The sequence below is a fragment of the Natator depressus genome, chromosome 8, assembly GCF_965152275.1.
Source record: "Natator depressus isolate rNatDep1 chromosome 8, rNatDep2.hap1, whole genome shotgun sequence".
Lineage (NCBI taxonomy): Eukaryota > Metazoa > Chordata > Testudines > Cheloniidae > Natator > Natator depressus.
In genome coordinates, this window is record NC_134241.1 from 74,562,661 (window position 1) to 74,579,457 (window position 16,797).

General features: G+C 40.4%; 1 protein-coding gene across 1 annotated transcript in view; it reads left to right on the plus strand.

Moving 5' to 3' along the window:
- HFM1 (helicase for meiosis 1) overlaps positions 1-13,703 on the plus strand; it is an 88,350-nt gene extending 74,647 nt beyond the window's left edge. The window contains exons 24-33 of the mRNA XM_074962353.1: positions 2,843-2,926; positions 5,728-5,885; positions 6,809-6,912; positions 7,422-7,574; positions 8,176-8,271; positions 8,704-8,822; positions 9,786-9,871; positions 10,023-10,132; positions 11,434-11,676; positions 13,591-13,703. Coding sequence (XP_074818454.1) covers positions 2,843-2,926; positions 5,728-5,885; positions 6,809-6,912; positions 7,422-7,574; positions 8,176-8,271; positions 8,704-8,822; positions 9,786-9,871; positions 10,023-10,132; positions 11,434-11,676; positions 13,591-13,703 — 1,266 coding nt within the window. The remainder of the gene's footprint in view (positions 1-2,842; positions 2,927-5,727; positions 5,886-6,808; positions 6,913-7,421; positions 7,575-8,175; positions 8,272-8,703; positions 8,823-9,785; positions 9,872-10,022; positions 10,133-11,433; positions 11,677-13,590) is intronic.
- The last annotated feature ends 3,094 nt before the right edge of the window (positions 13,704-16,797 follow it).

Sequence of the window (16,797 nt, forward strand, 5' to 3'; positions counted from 1 at the left end):
AATTGGGGATTGGTCCTGCTTTGAGCAGGGGGTTGGACTAGATGACCTCCTGAGGTCCCTTCCAACCCTGAGATTCTATGAATTGATTCTATGAATTGATTCTTCATATTGACATCCAAATGGTTCATCAACAGGGTTAGAACCTCTAGATCCCCAGCACTGACCTCTGCCACTGAAGCCAACAGAGTAAATGATAGCAGATGATAACCTACTCTTGCTATGTGAACCAGCACTAGAGGGGGATAAGACACATTTTACCAGTATTTCATAGATAGTTGCTCTCTTCCATTCTCCTTGCCTATTCAGTCCCAGTCTCCACACCTCAGGCTTCTTGTCCCAGTCTCCTTGCTCAGCCAGTCCCTGCCTCCCCTCCCTCCAGTTCTTAGTCCCAGGCTCCAATTAGTCCAAGGCTCCCCCCAGATCCCAGTGTCAACCCACAACTGCCAGTCACTGTTTCTCTCTCCCCTTCCCCCACTTTCAGCGTCAGTGTCACCAAGCTTCTTGTCACAATCTACTCCTTTCCTTCCCCCTGGTCTGGCTCTTGTTCTTTCCGCATTCAAGTCAGGCAGCTTGCTCTCTCATGCTGCCTGGGCTTAGCACAGGGTCCTTGAGTGCCCATGAGAGGCAAGCTCCCTGTTCTCAGTTTTGGTGCCTGATCCTCCTTCCCCCCCCCCCCCCCCGGCACATAGCAGATAGGAGCAGCAATTACAGAGAAAGCGTTGTTTCACTCCTGTATTCCTGTGTTCAGGCATGCTCTGTTGCTGTTTGGGCATGGTGCATGCCTAGTTTGGATAGCACTAGGAGCTGTGCGGGGACGGAGGCTGCATGCTCATTGAGGAAGGACTATTCTGAGATTTTAGCTACTAAACTTTAAGAAGACTCTACTGAGCATGTGAGAACTGAGATTTTGCAAAGGTTTATAATTTGGCCAAGTGTGGGTGGATTTTCACATGAACAGCAAAATGCACATCCCTAACACAAAGGCCACTCTTGCCAAATGTCAGTTTCCTGCTCCAAAGTCTGGGGGTGATAGAGCTTCTCAAAGAAAAAGTCACCAGAATTCTTTTGACATAGGGAAAAAAAGCATTGTTTTGCAAACCTCATTCTTGGAAGAAGATGAACTGTTTTAGCTGAAACATTTACCCTCCTGCCCAAAAAGTTCAGCCTGTGACAGACACCAAAAAATGGAAAATTTCAGCCTAATGGTTAAAGTTTGACAGAGTTTTAAGTGACTGAAAATAGTGTCTTATAATCGAAAATGTCAGGAAACTTTAATAGGTGATGCTACTAGCCTATAACATTAGGACAATGTACATTTCCTTAGGGCAGAGGTTCTCAAACTATGGCCCGTGGACCACCAGTGGTCCGTGAACTCAATTCAGGTGGTTCGCAGATAGTTTCCTCTAAGGTGTGCGCCTAGGCAGCTGCACACAAGACAATGAAGGGCCATCCACCTAATTAGTAGAGTTGCGGAGGCATGGGTCCACAAATTAGGTGCCTGTACCCGGGAGAAGACACACATGTAAGGTGAGGTGGTGGCCTTGAGAGGAATAGGGGATAGGTGGGAGGGGGAAGTGAGGTGAGAAGAGGGGGTAGGGGGAATTTGGGATGTGCAGGGCTGCAGCAGCCGGAGAAAGAGGCGACTTTCCCCAGCCCCAGGGCTGCGGCTGCAAGGGAGAGATGGCCCTCCTTCCCAGGCTCAGCTCTGTGGCTACTGTGGCGGGGAAGAGACCCCCCACCCTCCTTCCCAGTGCCAGCTCGAGGGCTGCCGCAGTGTGGGAGAGAGGGCACATCCATCACATTAGAAAAGTAAGACTACTGATATTAAACTATGAGTTGTGTGCTTTTATTTATAGAACCAAAAAACCCGTTTGTTTTTTTTACGGTAGTTAGCTATCAGTACAAACAACATTTGGAAAGATCATTAAGTGGTCTGCCAAGACCCTCAGCAATTTTCAAGTGGTTCACCAAAAAAAAAGTTTGAGAACCACTGCCTTAGGGGAACCCCTGTGGATGCTGGGTCATCTAGTAACTTCTTTTTATTGTGGTATTGCCAATCCTGCATCTAAAACAACTCCTTTCTCGTACTCCACAGTAATGTAGAGGAACTATGGTCCTTCCAAAATGACAATAGATGCTCTCGATGGTCCCAAAACACTTATTTGTATGACTGGAATTATGCTTGGACTTCCATATATGTGCTATCTCAGTTTTCTCTCAAGAATAGACCTTACCCAGGACTAAGGTTCCCCCGCCCTTACTCTGAATAGTATAATTTATCAGATAAAGTTGTTCATATTCATTCTAGTGTGATCTGATCCATTTTAATGGGGGCAGTCTTCTATAGCATTTTTTTTATGTGGGCGGAGGGGGTGGGGGACTAAGGAGTTTAGTAGGTTCCAAGTTCCTTGCCTGTTGAGGATTATGAGAGAGGTGAGAGTCAACCTCTGAGAGACTATTCTGCTTGTGTCTGAACAGTTATTGTACATCAGAGCAACTGATATTTTTTCTTGTCAATTCTTTCCTGGTTGGTGAAGTAATAACTTCTTCCAGTTAAGACATTCCTTCATCAGGATGAGGAAAGAAGAAATTATACCATCCCTGGAAAATAATTATCCCTCTTTAATAATAAGTACAGTATTTGCAAATTATGGGCCAAATCTTCAAACGATATGGAAACCTCCAACTTCTTTGATATTAAGGGTAGTTGTAGGTGAATAAGAACTGTCCGTAGTTGATCCTGTGCATTCTCTTGTTAAACTTGTTTATTTGAAAGTTATTTTTATTACTGGTGAAACATGATGACTTGTAATATATCAGAAATAAAACTAAATATTTGCAGATTTTAAACAGACATCCTCCTTTTGGAAACCAAATAAAAGAATCTGTGCTACACCTGCCAAAATATGAACTTGGCATTGAACAGGTAAATTCTTCCAATTGCTTTACTGGGTAATGCTTTTTATGATTGTTTTGCTTTAGAATTCTGCTAACATAGTAAAAATAAAATATTTCAATAAAATATTACAATAGTAAATGTGTAAGTTCCACATTGGGAATATGAAATGAGGCATGCCCTCTTCAACCTTTTTCCATGTGTTGTTAAAGGCCTGCCCATTTAATTTATATATATTGTTTCTTCCTAACATTGTTCTTTGTGACGTCTCTATGGCCACACTCCACATTTTAGGAAATATTGTCATAAGAAATCAAATGTTCCTGAAACACAAGTTCATTCAAAGACTTCTTGAGTTAGTTGTCTACATTCTACACAAAATATCTGATCTCTTTCTTTTCTTGTTTCTTCTGTTTGTCAGCAATCTTTTTATGTTAAAAGATGCGAAAGGAGACAGTTCACCTATTGATCTAGCTCTTTTGAATATGTAAATCTGACAGCTCTCTTCCATCTTAAATATCAAACATGAGGCAAAAAGAGGTCAATAAGAACTTTTTTCTGTTTTTAGATATCAGATTCAGGAACATACAGAAACAATAGCTGATTAGAATCAAATAATTGATACCATGCATATCAAAGGAGTCATGATCTAATGCTTTGGGTGGGAGACAGGAAATCCTGAGTTCTGATACTCACTCCCTCTGTGGTATTGGGCAAGTCACTTAACCAGTCTGCCTCAGCTTTCTCATCTGCAAAATGTGGATAATAACACTTAATTGCCTCATAGAGTTGTTAAGACAATTAGTTACAGTTTGTACTTTGAAGATGAAAAACTTGATATAAGTTTAAAGTGTTATGACTATTATTATAATAATGATCAATTCCGTTTTAGTCTGTCATTTTGTAGATTAGCACAAGTACTTGAATAATGTATTAGTAATTCTAAAATCCTTTTCAGAAGGAAAAGTTAACAATGATAAATGCTGCACAAAGATCGGCCTGCATTATTAAAGTTTTTTTCTCCTATAAAATTGAAGCAAGAAGTATCTAGTTTTCTTGCTTCATCCCCAGACATATTTACATATGAATTAATAGGAGAAAAGGAGGATTTTTCTTGTCATATTCGGTATTCTTTCCTGTGAAGCTAGGATTTTGACACATATATTTGTGTCTGATGCATATTTTGTTTATGCCAACAATAGAGGATCAGTATTTAATGTATTTACTCTTTTTCACCCAAGATTTATTGTGATTATATTTTAATTTATATAATCCAAATTGGACCCATAATAGCTGATATCAGTAACTGAAAAAAACCAAGACATCTCAAATCAGCATTTGAAATAGCATTATATTGTTTATGAAAAATATACATACATGTAAAATACACTTTGTTTTTACCATAAGTTTCTCCAAAGCAATTATTTCCCATATTTTCCATAACAATTCTTCAAAATTATGGGCACAGTTCATTTTTCTAGAATTTGGTGATCCTGTTACTGTCTTCCATTAACCACTGATTAATCCTTTAAATGGTATAATTAGTACCCAGCTATTAAACTTAGTAAAGGGATATGGAAGCTTTGACTGTTAGATTACCAACGTGAGCCAGACTGAACTATGCAGTGTTGTAGCTGTGTCAGTCCCAGGATATTAGAGAGACAAGGTGGGTGAGGCAATATCTTTGATTGGATCAACTTCTGTTGGTGAGAGAGACAAACTTTTGAGCTGCTGCTTCTACCAGACCTGAAGAAGAGCTCTATGTAAGCTTATGCTCAAATAAATTTGTTAGTCTCTAAGGTTACACAAGTACTCCTTTTCTTTTTGTAAATACAGACTAACACGGCTGCTACTCCGAAACCTATGTAAGCCTGAAACCTTGTCTCACTCACGAACAGAAGTAGGTCCAATAAAAAATATTACCTCCTGCCCCTTGTCTCCCACATAGAACTGGCAGTTGTGACTGTAAGTCATTATAATAGGAAGGTTCTTTAGGGGTTTGTGAGAAAGAAGTTGATGGTCTCAGTCTAATTTGTCATGAAAAAAGTCCACTCTCAAAACTGCCATGATTAGCACTCATCATTGCAGTCTTAACATTAGAAAAAGAATGGAGACCGAACTAGCTTCACTCACCTAAAGTAGTCTCCTTCTAAATCAGACAGATACACATTCGAATGAGGAACAGGGCAGCGCTGAGAGAGCTTGCCTCACTGCTGTCTGTAATGAACTTGTTATTTGGGAGAATGGAATAATAGTTGATTCCCTCGCATCACCAGTCTGACATATTTTGAAAACATTAGGATTGCTTAATAAAGTTCTAGTAAAATAGGTATTTTACAAATTAAATATTTCTAGAAAGCACCTGGTTTAAAGACTGTAAAACATGTTGAAATGCTAGTATAAACAGGGCATGAATCTTTATTTCTGGTGTTTGAACTCCAGCAATGGATACATGAGGAGCATTCATATCTATCTTTGGATTTACTAGTAAACAGACTGTTCCACTAGAAATCACTGGTGGGCATCCCTCATAGAATCAGGTTTCTATTTTCCTTGGCAGTGAACAGAAGGGGTTTGTCTGTGCTGTTCCATTCATCTTTGGCTAGAAGTGCAGAGCATCTTTGAACAGTCATTCAAACTTAGAATCTCGGCAATGAACTCACGATGATAGCCCTTTCTGATTGTGGACAAAATAAATGTGTGTTCTGTTGAAATTGCACCTGTCCAAATTGAGCCTTTGTTCGTGGTGTACAAATTCATGAAAAGGAGTGTGGCTTACTCTGAAGTGTTTTTACTGGTTATATCATTTTATGTATGATTTATTTTCCTAGCTTGCAAAATATAGTGATACAGTGGCTGAAATCTTAGTGACCATCATATTAACAAACTTTGAACAGCTTCAGATTAAGAGAACTGCACCAGATTTTCACTATGTAACCATACTCATAGGAGATGCTGATAATCAAGTGGTTTTTAAACAGAAAATTATGTAAGTGTGATCAGTCATGTTATTTACATCTTTAGGAATGTCATTTTGTATTATTTCCATGAAGAGTCAAATAATATATAGTTGGTGTAACATTTTTTTATATTAATGAGACTAACGAAATATCATCTGTTATTTTAGTGGAAGTCCTGCTGCAAATGGATTCCCTAGGCCCGATTCTCTGTTGCTCTGTGTCCTGTGCAAAATGCGTATAAAGTGCTTCCTAATTTTGTAGCATTTTACAGTTGCTTTGCACTGGTGTAAATGGCTAAACAAGGCGCAGTCCAATAAAGTCAGTCCCCTTGCATATATCATGCCATTCTAAATATCTGTGCAGTTGTGTTATCAATTTTATTGATTATATTGAAGCCAAAAGCATCCAGTTTTAATATAAATACACAAAATTTACATTACTTAATGCTTATAGAAAGGAAACTTTTTGAATTGTTACTCATGAAAATTAGGTACTGAATTATTTACATAGGCAGCACTTGCCTACCTTCCCTACACAGGTTTTTTTCACCTGGCGGAGGAATTAGACACTCTCTCTCCAGTTGGATGAGCTGTACATGAAGGGAATGGGAAACAAAGATAAAATAAATCTTCTCCAACTAGATGACCTGCACCTGGGTCCTGATCAAGTCCTCACAAAGAGGAAGGCGTGCTCTTTCCACCTTGCAAAACTGGAATGTCATCTCAGGACCTTGGCTATCTTAAGGCTGCAGGCCCTGAGGGCACATCCTATTGGAATGTTTTTGAGACCCCTCATCAATTTGATCCCCTGAATCAAAACTGCTCTATGGTCTTTTACCAGATTTCCATACTGCTAGCATCGCAAATAACGTGACTTTTTTTCGTAAAATGTTTACCACTATCTTACTGTCCATTGTGTATACTTAATATCATTATATTATTATATGTTGCAGGGATTCTGTCTTGCTGAAAAATGGAAATTGGACTAAAAAAATTGAAGTGAAAAGAGCTCTTAAATCTGAGGAACTTAGTATGAATTTAATTAGCTCTGAATATGGTAGGTTTATTGATATGATTAGTACTTTAAAATATATTTTTAAAGATGTTGAATAAATAGTGAAACCAGTTTCCTTTATACCAAGCCAAAACTTCAATAACAATTAATTAATTTAAAAATAAAATTCTGTTCATTGTTTTATTGTATACTATGCTAAAAGCATCAATTATGAGATTTTTCTAATGTAACTGTTTCATGTTAGTGTCATATACATTGCAAGTCATCTCTCCTTGCTCCCTAGGATTTAACCTGAGCCCTTCTCCCCAAAACTCTTTAGAAGACGACTCCAAAACATTTCAGCCCATACTTATTCCCATCCATCCCCAAAGTTTTCCAATCTCCTCTCCATCAGTTGTGAGCCACATACCAATTCATCATATCAGATTTGCCTGATTTAACATGGATTCTCTTAATGGCAAATCGCTCCTTGTCTTTAACCTTGTGTAGATGGTAATATAAGAAAATATTTTTCTATTTACATAAACATTTTTGTGTTCCATTTCTAAAAGTTGGGGTGGATATTCAGCAAAACTATACAGCCTTTTACTTAGGACCAAAAAGGTTTGGAAATGAAGTGGTTTTACAAAGAAAATTAGAAGCTGAGTCTTCACCTATGTATCATGCCTCTTCAATAAGATCAACAGGAGCGAGAAAGGATACAGGTAATTAATAATACTCTAAAGAATAGAGTCCCATATCCTGCTCCTGTTGAGGTCAATGGACGTTTGGTCAGTTACTTCAATATGAGCAGGACTGGGCCCCATATTTGTTCATCTTTCTTCACTTTTGGGTAAAATGTTGTATGAAACCACACTACAATATATTAAGGAATTTAGTGTATTGTGGCTTTGAATCCAGTATAGACAGTTAGGACTATTTCCATCAAGTCACAACAAGGGCATAGAGTGTTGCTGTATTGGCTCAACAGGTAGTGAAGTACATTTCCATAGGGAACTGAATTAGGGAGAGAAGTTGGACATCTAGTACCTCATGCTTTCAGAGTTTTAGGGTGGTGTTGACGTGATGCTTACAGCTTTTAGTCGGAACAGTTATTGCTTTGCTATGAAAACAGTCTTAGCAACCCAAAGAGGAAGTCTCTCTGACAAACATGAAGCAGTTGACTTTTTTGACCCAAAAGTTTTTTGAGGGTGAACAAAAATCTAGTGTCATGGATGACTTTGTTCCTTTTTCTCCCTGAGAAACCCTCAATAAAATCAGTGAAATAGAAAAATGGCAGCATTTCTTCTTCTTCTATTACCTCAGGAGGTGCCTGTAACCGAGAGACCACCTACATGAAACTTGGGAACAGAGAATGCAGCCATCACTGTAAAAATAAAGATGTATGTGGACACGACTGCTGTGAGTTTCATGAAACCTCATTATTTCTAACATCTAAATTCAAAGGATCTAATTCCCTCATTTACACAAGTGTAAATTAGGATTAATTTTGTTGATATTAATGGTGACATTGGTATAAAAAGAGTACACAGCAAGAGAATCATGCTTAAAATGTCACTATGATGCAATCTAAAAAGTAAAAATTATTAATAAATAACTGCAGTATAATTATTCTGTAGCAAATACAACGAAGAGTAATATTTTACAGAATTTGATAGCAATGTCAAGCTTTTCATATTTTTGTATGAAAACAAATGCATCAAAAATTGTCTCTTATAAAACATCTAAGATGAAATCTTAGCCCTGTTGAAGTCAGAATTCCCATTGACTCAAATGGGGCCTGTATTTTACCCCTAAAATTTAATCTGAAGAATCTTCTATTCCTTTTCTTAGGTAAAATTGGAGTTTCACAGAAATCTGAGTTAAAGAGAGATTCAAAGTTTTCTTCATACCTAGCTGATTTAAGGAACAGAAATGCAATTTCATCAGTTCCCCCAGTCAAACGACTAAAGGTTCGTTTTAACACACGTTCCTGAAAATTTTTTTATTTAATCTTATTTATTGAATATATAAGTATTTGTGGGTTGAAGGTATTTTATTAATCACATACAGACACATAGGATCAAATGTGTCCCATTGCTTTGAAATATGGAAATAGCAAAGGAACACAAAAAAATAAGAAAGGCCCAGTAATCTTGGAAGGGTGTAGCTGCTAAGTGGTATGCTTCCCATGAGCCTGTGGAAGCCTTTTTCTGCAAACACTGCCTGATTTGTACTCTGCAGATTTAGGAAAGTATGGTGGACGAAGTAGCAGGCGTAGCTGGAAGCCACCACTCTATGTGGCATCCTAAGGAAATACTACCTGAAATTATAAGTAAAAATTAATACTGGTGTCCTGAGAGAATTATGCTGCCAGGGGAGATTTTAAGAGTAACATTATTTTTAGATTCTTAGACTCTACAAAGTATCAAGGCTAAGCGCTTTGCCCCCTGCAAATCTCTCTTCCCTATGGGAAGAATGTGGCATCTGAGTTTTTGCAATGCTTATTTCCCCCTCCCTGCAGGTTTTTCTGCAGTGGAGGGTGATTTGGCCCGTAGATAACAGAGAAAGAAGTGTGGTTAACAGTCTGGTCTTGCTGAGATATTTGCATTACTCCAAGATCTCACTGGCTAAATTGAGTAATGTGATTTATAAAACTTTTTAAAAAATCTATTCCATCAGGTAGCTGCACATTTCATGCATTAATTCTATAAAATATGAATAATAACTTTCTTCCTATAAGAAAAGGAGTACTTGTGGCACCTTAGAGACTAACCAGTACTCCTTTTCTTTTTGCGAATACAGAGTAACACGGCTGTTACTCTGAAACCTTTCTTCCTATAGTGGCTTCCCTATTTTTTGGAAAGTGCAAGTGGTGTGATGCAGACTATTAAAATACAATAATACACTAATCATCTGTAATAATCTTTTTTTAGATGCAGATACAGTTAAATAAATCTCAAAATGTGGATCTGAAACAATTTGTTTTTACACCAAAATCTTTGCTGCCAGCATTGCCAAGGTATTATATTATTGCTATAAGTAAAATAAAATTTAAAACCTGCTCAGTTTAAATTCTCTCACTGGCATAAGCAGTGAAAACCTGTTTTCTGAATCAAATTATTTTTAATTTGCAACTTTCTTGTGACTCTGTTTTACTGATTTGTATGAAGGTCTGACTACACACAGTCTTCTGCCTCAGCTTCACGAGAACACTGGAATAATGTTAACATCCTTGGTAGACCTCAGAACCAACTGCAATCAGAGAGTTATGAAAAGAGTAGTAAGTTATTACTAATGTATGAGATTTTCTATGATTTTTTTCATTGTTTTGAATTAAATGTTTCTTGCAAAATTAAACCTGTTGAAATCACTACAGCAACCACCATAGTGCTGCAGGGAACTGCATAATTAGGGTAATACAATATGTTCTGTCAAGGCAAGGAACTTGATTTGACATTGGCTTTTCTTTTAAAAATCAATTAAAGTTTCAAGAACAGATCTCAGCCAATAAATGTCCCTTAAAGGAAAACTGTACTGGTTAGTTCTAATACCTTAGGGCCCAATTCTGTAAAAACTTATTACTGAGTTGGATGCTTATGACTGTGCTTATTCCCATTGATGCCAGTTGTAATGCATCAGATAGTTTACCTCTATCTCCTTCTGTTTTCCACACACGTTCCCCATCATCAGTGGAGTATCTGAGTGAAAAGTGAGCATTATGCTTTGTATTGTTCGGCTCTTAAAACAGCTAAATTAACCTTTAGTAAAACCTCTCTATTTATATTAAAAACTAAAGTTTTATTTTAATACCTTTCAAGGTTCTAATTGCTCCATAAATGTGAGTATATATCAATAATCAATGAAACTTTACTGCTGCTTCCCATCATTGTTGATGAAGGTCCCAATCCTACCACATAAACTATTTTCATTTACATACACTGCATGTTAAGTGCTTTCCATTTCTAGTGCACGGCGATTTACAGTATACAATTGTGTTCTATTTCCAGTGTTCAAAAGGTAACAAAAGAAATAGAAAATACTGCTAACTTAAATGTGTATCTCCAGAAATGTACTGCCTCCACATCTGGTTATGCTCATTTCTGCTACTCAAGCAATGAAAGGAAATGAAAACCCTTCTGCATAGTACTCTCAAATAATGTTTTAGTGCAGCTGTCTCTACATATTTTAGTTAAATGCTTTTAAAATTAATTGTTTAAAATGTGTTAGTCTGCTGTGATTAGTTTTGGGGAGTTGAGAGGGAGACAGTGAGTAAGACTAAATAGAGTGAATAAAGAGCAAATGAATGGGGTGGGAAGGTAAAGGGACTGGGCTTGTCAGTGTTAAACTTGCACTCTATCAAACCATAATTCTCACACTTGAAAAAAAAAATTAAATCAGAGGTGACTTGAAATATTCTTTATAAGGGTCCCTTGCTGGAATTTGGTGTGAAGATGACTGTTTTCTTAAAATAACGTTGAGAAAAAGTGCGTAGCTAACATAGTTTGCTTTTTTTATAGGTTGAACAAATACTCTTAAGCATGCAATCCAGAGTTTTACACCCCTATTATAATTGCATTACAGATTTCTCTTGGGAACATTCTGTGACTGTAAGTGAGGAGAGCCATCAGACAATGACGTCAAAGAAAAATTTTAAAGAATCTTTAATGCATAATTTGACTAATGCAGATAAAAGCAGCTCTTGGTTTTCAGAGGCTTTGAATGTGAACTTTGAATTGGGAGATGAAGTTTGGGATGATTTTGATGATGACAAATTAATACATGCTAGCAGCTTTTTCACTGGTGTGGAGAGTAGAGAAGATTTAGGTAAAATTATTTTGGTGTAACCTATTGTTTATAATTGTCACTGTATGTACCAAATGGACAGTGCACCAGATAATCTTCCTCAAATTAACTCTTTGCCCCCTTTTTGTTAAAAGTAATTGATTATGATCTGAAGTAAAATTTAACTTAAAATCTGTGGGTAACTTAATTGACCAGCTGATTTAGAATTGTTGTTTAAAGACAGATTTTTCATTCAAGATTATTGCAGCCTAAATATCAAAGAGTTTTCTACTCAACCTTCATCACAGTCTCAGAAGTTGGGTGTTTGTTAAAATGATGAGCAGGGAAATAGTTAATGTTTTCACTTAAATTGTTTCCAATTTGGTACAGTTAATTGTAGACCTTACCAACAAATTATAGACTCAGCACTTGCTAGCCCTCTGAATCACCATAGACTTCAGAGATTTTAAGATAAATAGATTTTGCCTTTTTCCAGCAAGCAAGTTCTACTGTCCAAATGCTGTGAAATTACTTTGCAACTGCCAAAGATTACTCCCTTCCTGTGGCCTGAATTACAGACACCATATCCACCTTTTCCCCATACATTATATCATAATCAGGTTCATGGACCTGATTTCATGTGTATTATTCCCTATTTCACAATCACAGTGAAGCAGGTTCTTCCTGATTGAGTCCATAACTAATCCCTCTCACAAAGACAGATGACTGGAAGATCCATCCACAGTATTAGATTAGAATACAGGTTGCGAGAAGGGAAAGTTTCCTTTCTTCCACTGTCTCTCCATGTAAATATTCACTTTTTAGGCCCTTTTCTATAAGGTGCAGAGCACCTTCAAATCTCAGTGAAGTAAATGGAATTTGCAGAATTGGGCCTACTCACCAGGGCCTGGGTAGGGTAGCTCTATCAGGATGCATGCTTTAAGTTGGGAAAATAATGGTTTCTGAAAATTAGGAATTGTTTTGGCCCTTCTGCTTTCTATGTTTCAGTAAGCAGTGTGGTTTTGAAAGCAAAATAAACCTTTGTTAAAGTGCATATTGAATTAAGCATTGCTTGTTCTCACACGTGAATGTAACCATATTAAAATAAATGCACTTGCAATGTATTTCCTTCTGTTCTTCTGTAGCTATATATGTGCTTAAAATCAATAGAAAAGAAATATAAGGAAACAAGTGTATTAAAAGTCTCCAAATTATCATGAAAGTCAAATGATAGACCAATTCAGAATTCATGATAATTTTGTAAATATGTGAATTTGTTGGTTTTTTTATTTATGCTGCAGTGTGGATAAATGTTAACTGTAAAATTAATGAACTTAACAGGCAAAGCACCAGAAAAAAATGGGAGTTTTACAAATGTTAAGTTAAACTCTTAAAATAGGCTGCATCTACACTGACAAAAACATGACCCTTAATTCACCCCTGTTGGTAGCAATGGCAGGAGCTGTAGCATAGATAGGGCTCAAGCAGGCTAAACTGTTTTCACCACCATTTTGTCTATCCCCACTCTGAGCAGAGTTGACCAATACAATGGTAAAGACACCTGTCTAAATTAGTTTCTTCTTCAAATGGTGGTCCCTATGTGTATTCCACATGTGGGCACACAGGCGCATCATGCACTTGAGACCAGAGATTTCTAGCAAATAGTGTCTGTTGGACCACACCTGTGCAGTTGTTCTCATGTTCCATACTGAAGGTATAAGGGGTGGTTTGAACTGACATCTCTCCAGTTCCTTCTTACCTCAGCATAGCCTGAGTCAGAATCATCTGTCTCCAAAGAGTATTGTCTACATCTTGTACAGAGTTCTAGTATTTTACCATTTTAGTAGTTTCCCCCACCTCAGGGACCTTTCCCATTTTTCCCTTTGGGAGGAGGACTGTGCCCAGAGTCCCAGGTTTTTAGAACTGTCTCTCTTATACCTGCTCCTTCTCGATCAGTGATGAACACCAATGCTGCCTTTACTGCCTTGGGGAGGCTTATATCTCTGCCAAGTGCAGCAACTGCTGCTGCTTCCCTCCCTGAAACTGAGATGGACGAGAGCTTTGACTGAGAAAGTACCTTATGGAGAAGGCCATGAGACTCCCATCAGATCCAGGCTGGGGAGAACTCCCTGTACATCGGCTTCAGGCTGTGAGCAGTGCCCCTTTGAGGACAAGCTCTGGAATAGAGACTAGAGTTGTTAAGCCCAAGGAATCATTACTTTAGGGCTTTCATGAGAGTAAGGGGCACTCTCACAGACATAAGAACATATCTCCTAGATCTGCTCTTAAAAGAAAGGCTCCCTTTCTGTCTCTATTCAAGTTATGTGTATCCTAAAGACTTAGGTCCACCTAAATCTTCTGGCCACAAGAGTAAGGCGCAAAGGAGAAAGGATCCGTCGGTACTGGCTCTGGCTCCAACTCATAAGCTGGAAGATAAGCACCAACTGAAATCTCCAAGTTGGACTCCTCTTTGATGATACCGATTGACTTCCATCAGGGTCCACTGACGACCATGCCCATAGTCACACTGGATCCATCGGTTCTGGCTACCATAATGCTTCACACCCAGGGACAGACTGAAACTTAACTCTCTGAGGGTGAGATAAGGCAAAAATATCCTCCAACCTCCTCCTCTTCTTCGAGTGCTTGCTCATGTCCATTCCATATTAGGTGTGTGTGCTCGCCACATGCACTGGTGCCGGAAGTTTTTCCCTCAGTAGTATCCATAGGGGACCAGCTCTGGCACCCTCTGGTTCCCCCCACCCTCAGTTCCTTCTTGCCGTCAGTGATGGTGCTGGAACGTCTGCTGCTTCAGCTAGCATTGTGCTCGTTCAGTGTTTCTTATGAACGTTTTCCTGTAAAATAGTTGTACATAGTTAATAGTTCCCTTAGTGTTGATTCTAATTTAGCCGGTCCTGGACGGGACTCAGCCTAGGGACAGGGCATGCCCTGGTCCCCATGTTTTAAGACTGTGATAGTTGTAAGCAGCCTGTGCCCATCAGTGACCCGCACAGTAGCTGTTTAAGGTGTCTGGGCGAAGGGCACATAAGTGACAAGTGTCACACTGGTAAATCCTTTAAACCTGGTCAAAAAAGGAGAGAGACCTCCTTCTCAGGGCGCTCCTGATGGAGTCGGCACTAACTCTGGCACCAGAGCAGAGGTCTGACTCGGCCCCGAACACCGCAGTATCGGTGCAGAGTGCCCCGCCAGTGCCGTCTACAAGCTGGCACCGATCCCCCTCCCTGGATCTGGCCAAGAAGCTGAAGAGGACCATGAGGGGAAGATCTCCCACTTCCCATAAGGGAAAGGAGAGGGCCAGAGGAGAGCAAAGACCCGTGCTGGGCAGCTCAGCACATCCATCAGGGAGTCGGGCCCCAGCTCAAGTCGAGTGGTCTAGCCCATCCTGTAACATGCCTGCCATGCCGGACAGTGACGAGGGCCTCCGTCAACTAGAGGTCCTGTCGACACCCGACGCCCTGCAGGCCGCGCAGGAGATCCCGACGCTACCGGTGCCGCCCACACTGGCTCCAGCAATACCCCAGTGCAGGGGTAAACCCACCTTGAGACCTCCCTGTGTGTCCCTTCCTCAGCAGCACCGCTCCCCATCAGAAGAAGGGAGTAGCCCTCTTCTTCTTCAAGTGCTGTCCCTGTGGGTGCTCCACTCTAGGTGTCGGTGCATCCCGGCGCCATTGATCGGAGATTTTCTGTAACAGTGCCTGGTCGGGACGCAGGTACTCAGTTGGTATCTCCTGTCTCGTTGGAATCTTCCTGAGCGCCTGCGTCCCGCACCCCCCTCAGTTCCTTCTCAACTGTCCCCAGCTGAAGACGGGACTCGGGCAGTGCTACGTCTCTTCCCTGGTCTCTGTAGGAATAAAGTATCAAAGAATATAGAAATAGTCATTAGTTACATCCCAGTTGTTTCCCTTCCTTTAGTGTAGTTACATAGTTAGTTACTTAGTTAAAAAAACCAACTTTTCGCTTCAGGCTTGTCTCCTGCTGAGACACTCTCCCCTGCCATTTCTAGTTCACAATGCCAGGGGCTTCAGGATTCAAAAAGTGTGTTTCCTGTCAGGACTCCATGCCATGGTCCGATGGGCACTCACATTGTGTGAAGTGCCTTGGAGAAACCCACATTCCCGCAAAGTGCCTCCACTACGAACCTCAAGTCAAGGGCTCAGCACGACAGGGACCTGTGGCTTAAAATGCTTCTGATGAAAAAATCCCTGCAGCCACTTTCGGAGAAAGTTAAACCTGCTCCCCAGCCAGATCCAAACCAGTGGAGAGCATTGCTTCACCCTTTTTGGAACAGAGGCAAGAAGTACAGCAGTCTCATAGGAGAGACTCTGACAAAGGTAAAGGATCTCCTTTGGTAAAGGAGACTCTGACAAAGGTAAAGAGATCCTTACCCTCTGTGCTGACAGCGCCACAGACAGGCGCCTCAGCTCTTTCTAAAGCCTCAGCTGTGGCTCCCACAGACCGCAGAGGCAGGAACCCAACCTCCCGTACCGGAAAGGTCTCCGTGGCACCGAGTGCCTCAGCACTAAAAATAGCCATGGTGCCAGCTGTGCACTCTGCCCTGGTGCCAACAAGGACGTCAGCACTGACCCCTTCCGCGCTAAAAATAGCCGCGGTGCCGACTGTGCGCTCTGCCCCAGTGCCAGAAAGAATTTTGGCACCGGGCCTGCCTCCTGCCCCGGCACCAGCAGCGGACCCCCTGAAGGGCACCGCCAACAGACCTGCGGCACCGCTGACACTTCCTCTTCAACTTGCAAATGCGCTAGAGCACAGACCAGGCTCAGCGCAGCCCAGGGAGCAGGAGCAACAGTTCCTCACTCAATGTGACTTCTCAGTGCCACCTGAGCCTAACTCTCTGTTTCTGGATACACAGGGCTCACTCTTCAAACAGTCACTCTCACCACCTGAACTCGCTACCTTCAGTGACAGCGAACACGATATACAGCAGCAGGTGGAGTTCTCCCCACCTGCCTCTCCTCCTCCACCGGACCCGCTTCCACCTCAGGCTACAGTCCTCAGCTACCAGCCTCAGTTTCCCTACTTCCCTTCCCTCCCCCCGTGGATGGCACCTGGGTTCTCCTACCCTATGCCTTGGCCCCAGTGGTACCCTTGGCCACATCCTCCTACCATACATCCTCAGACCTCTTC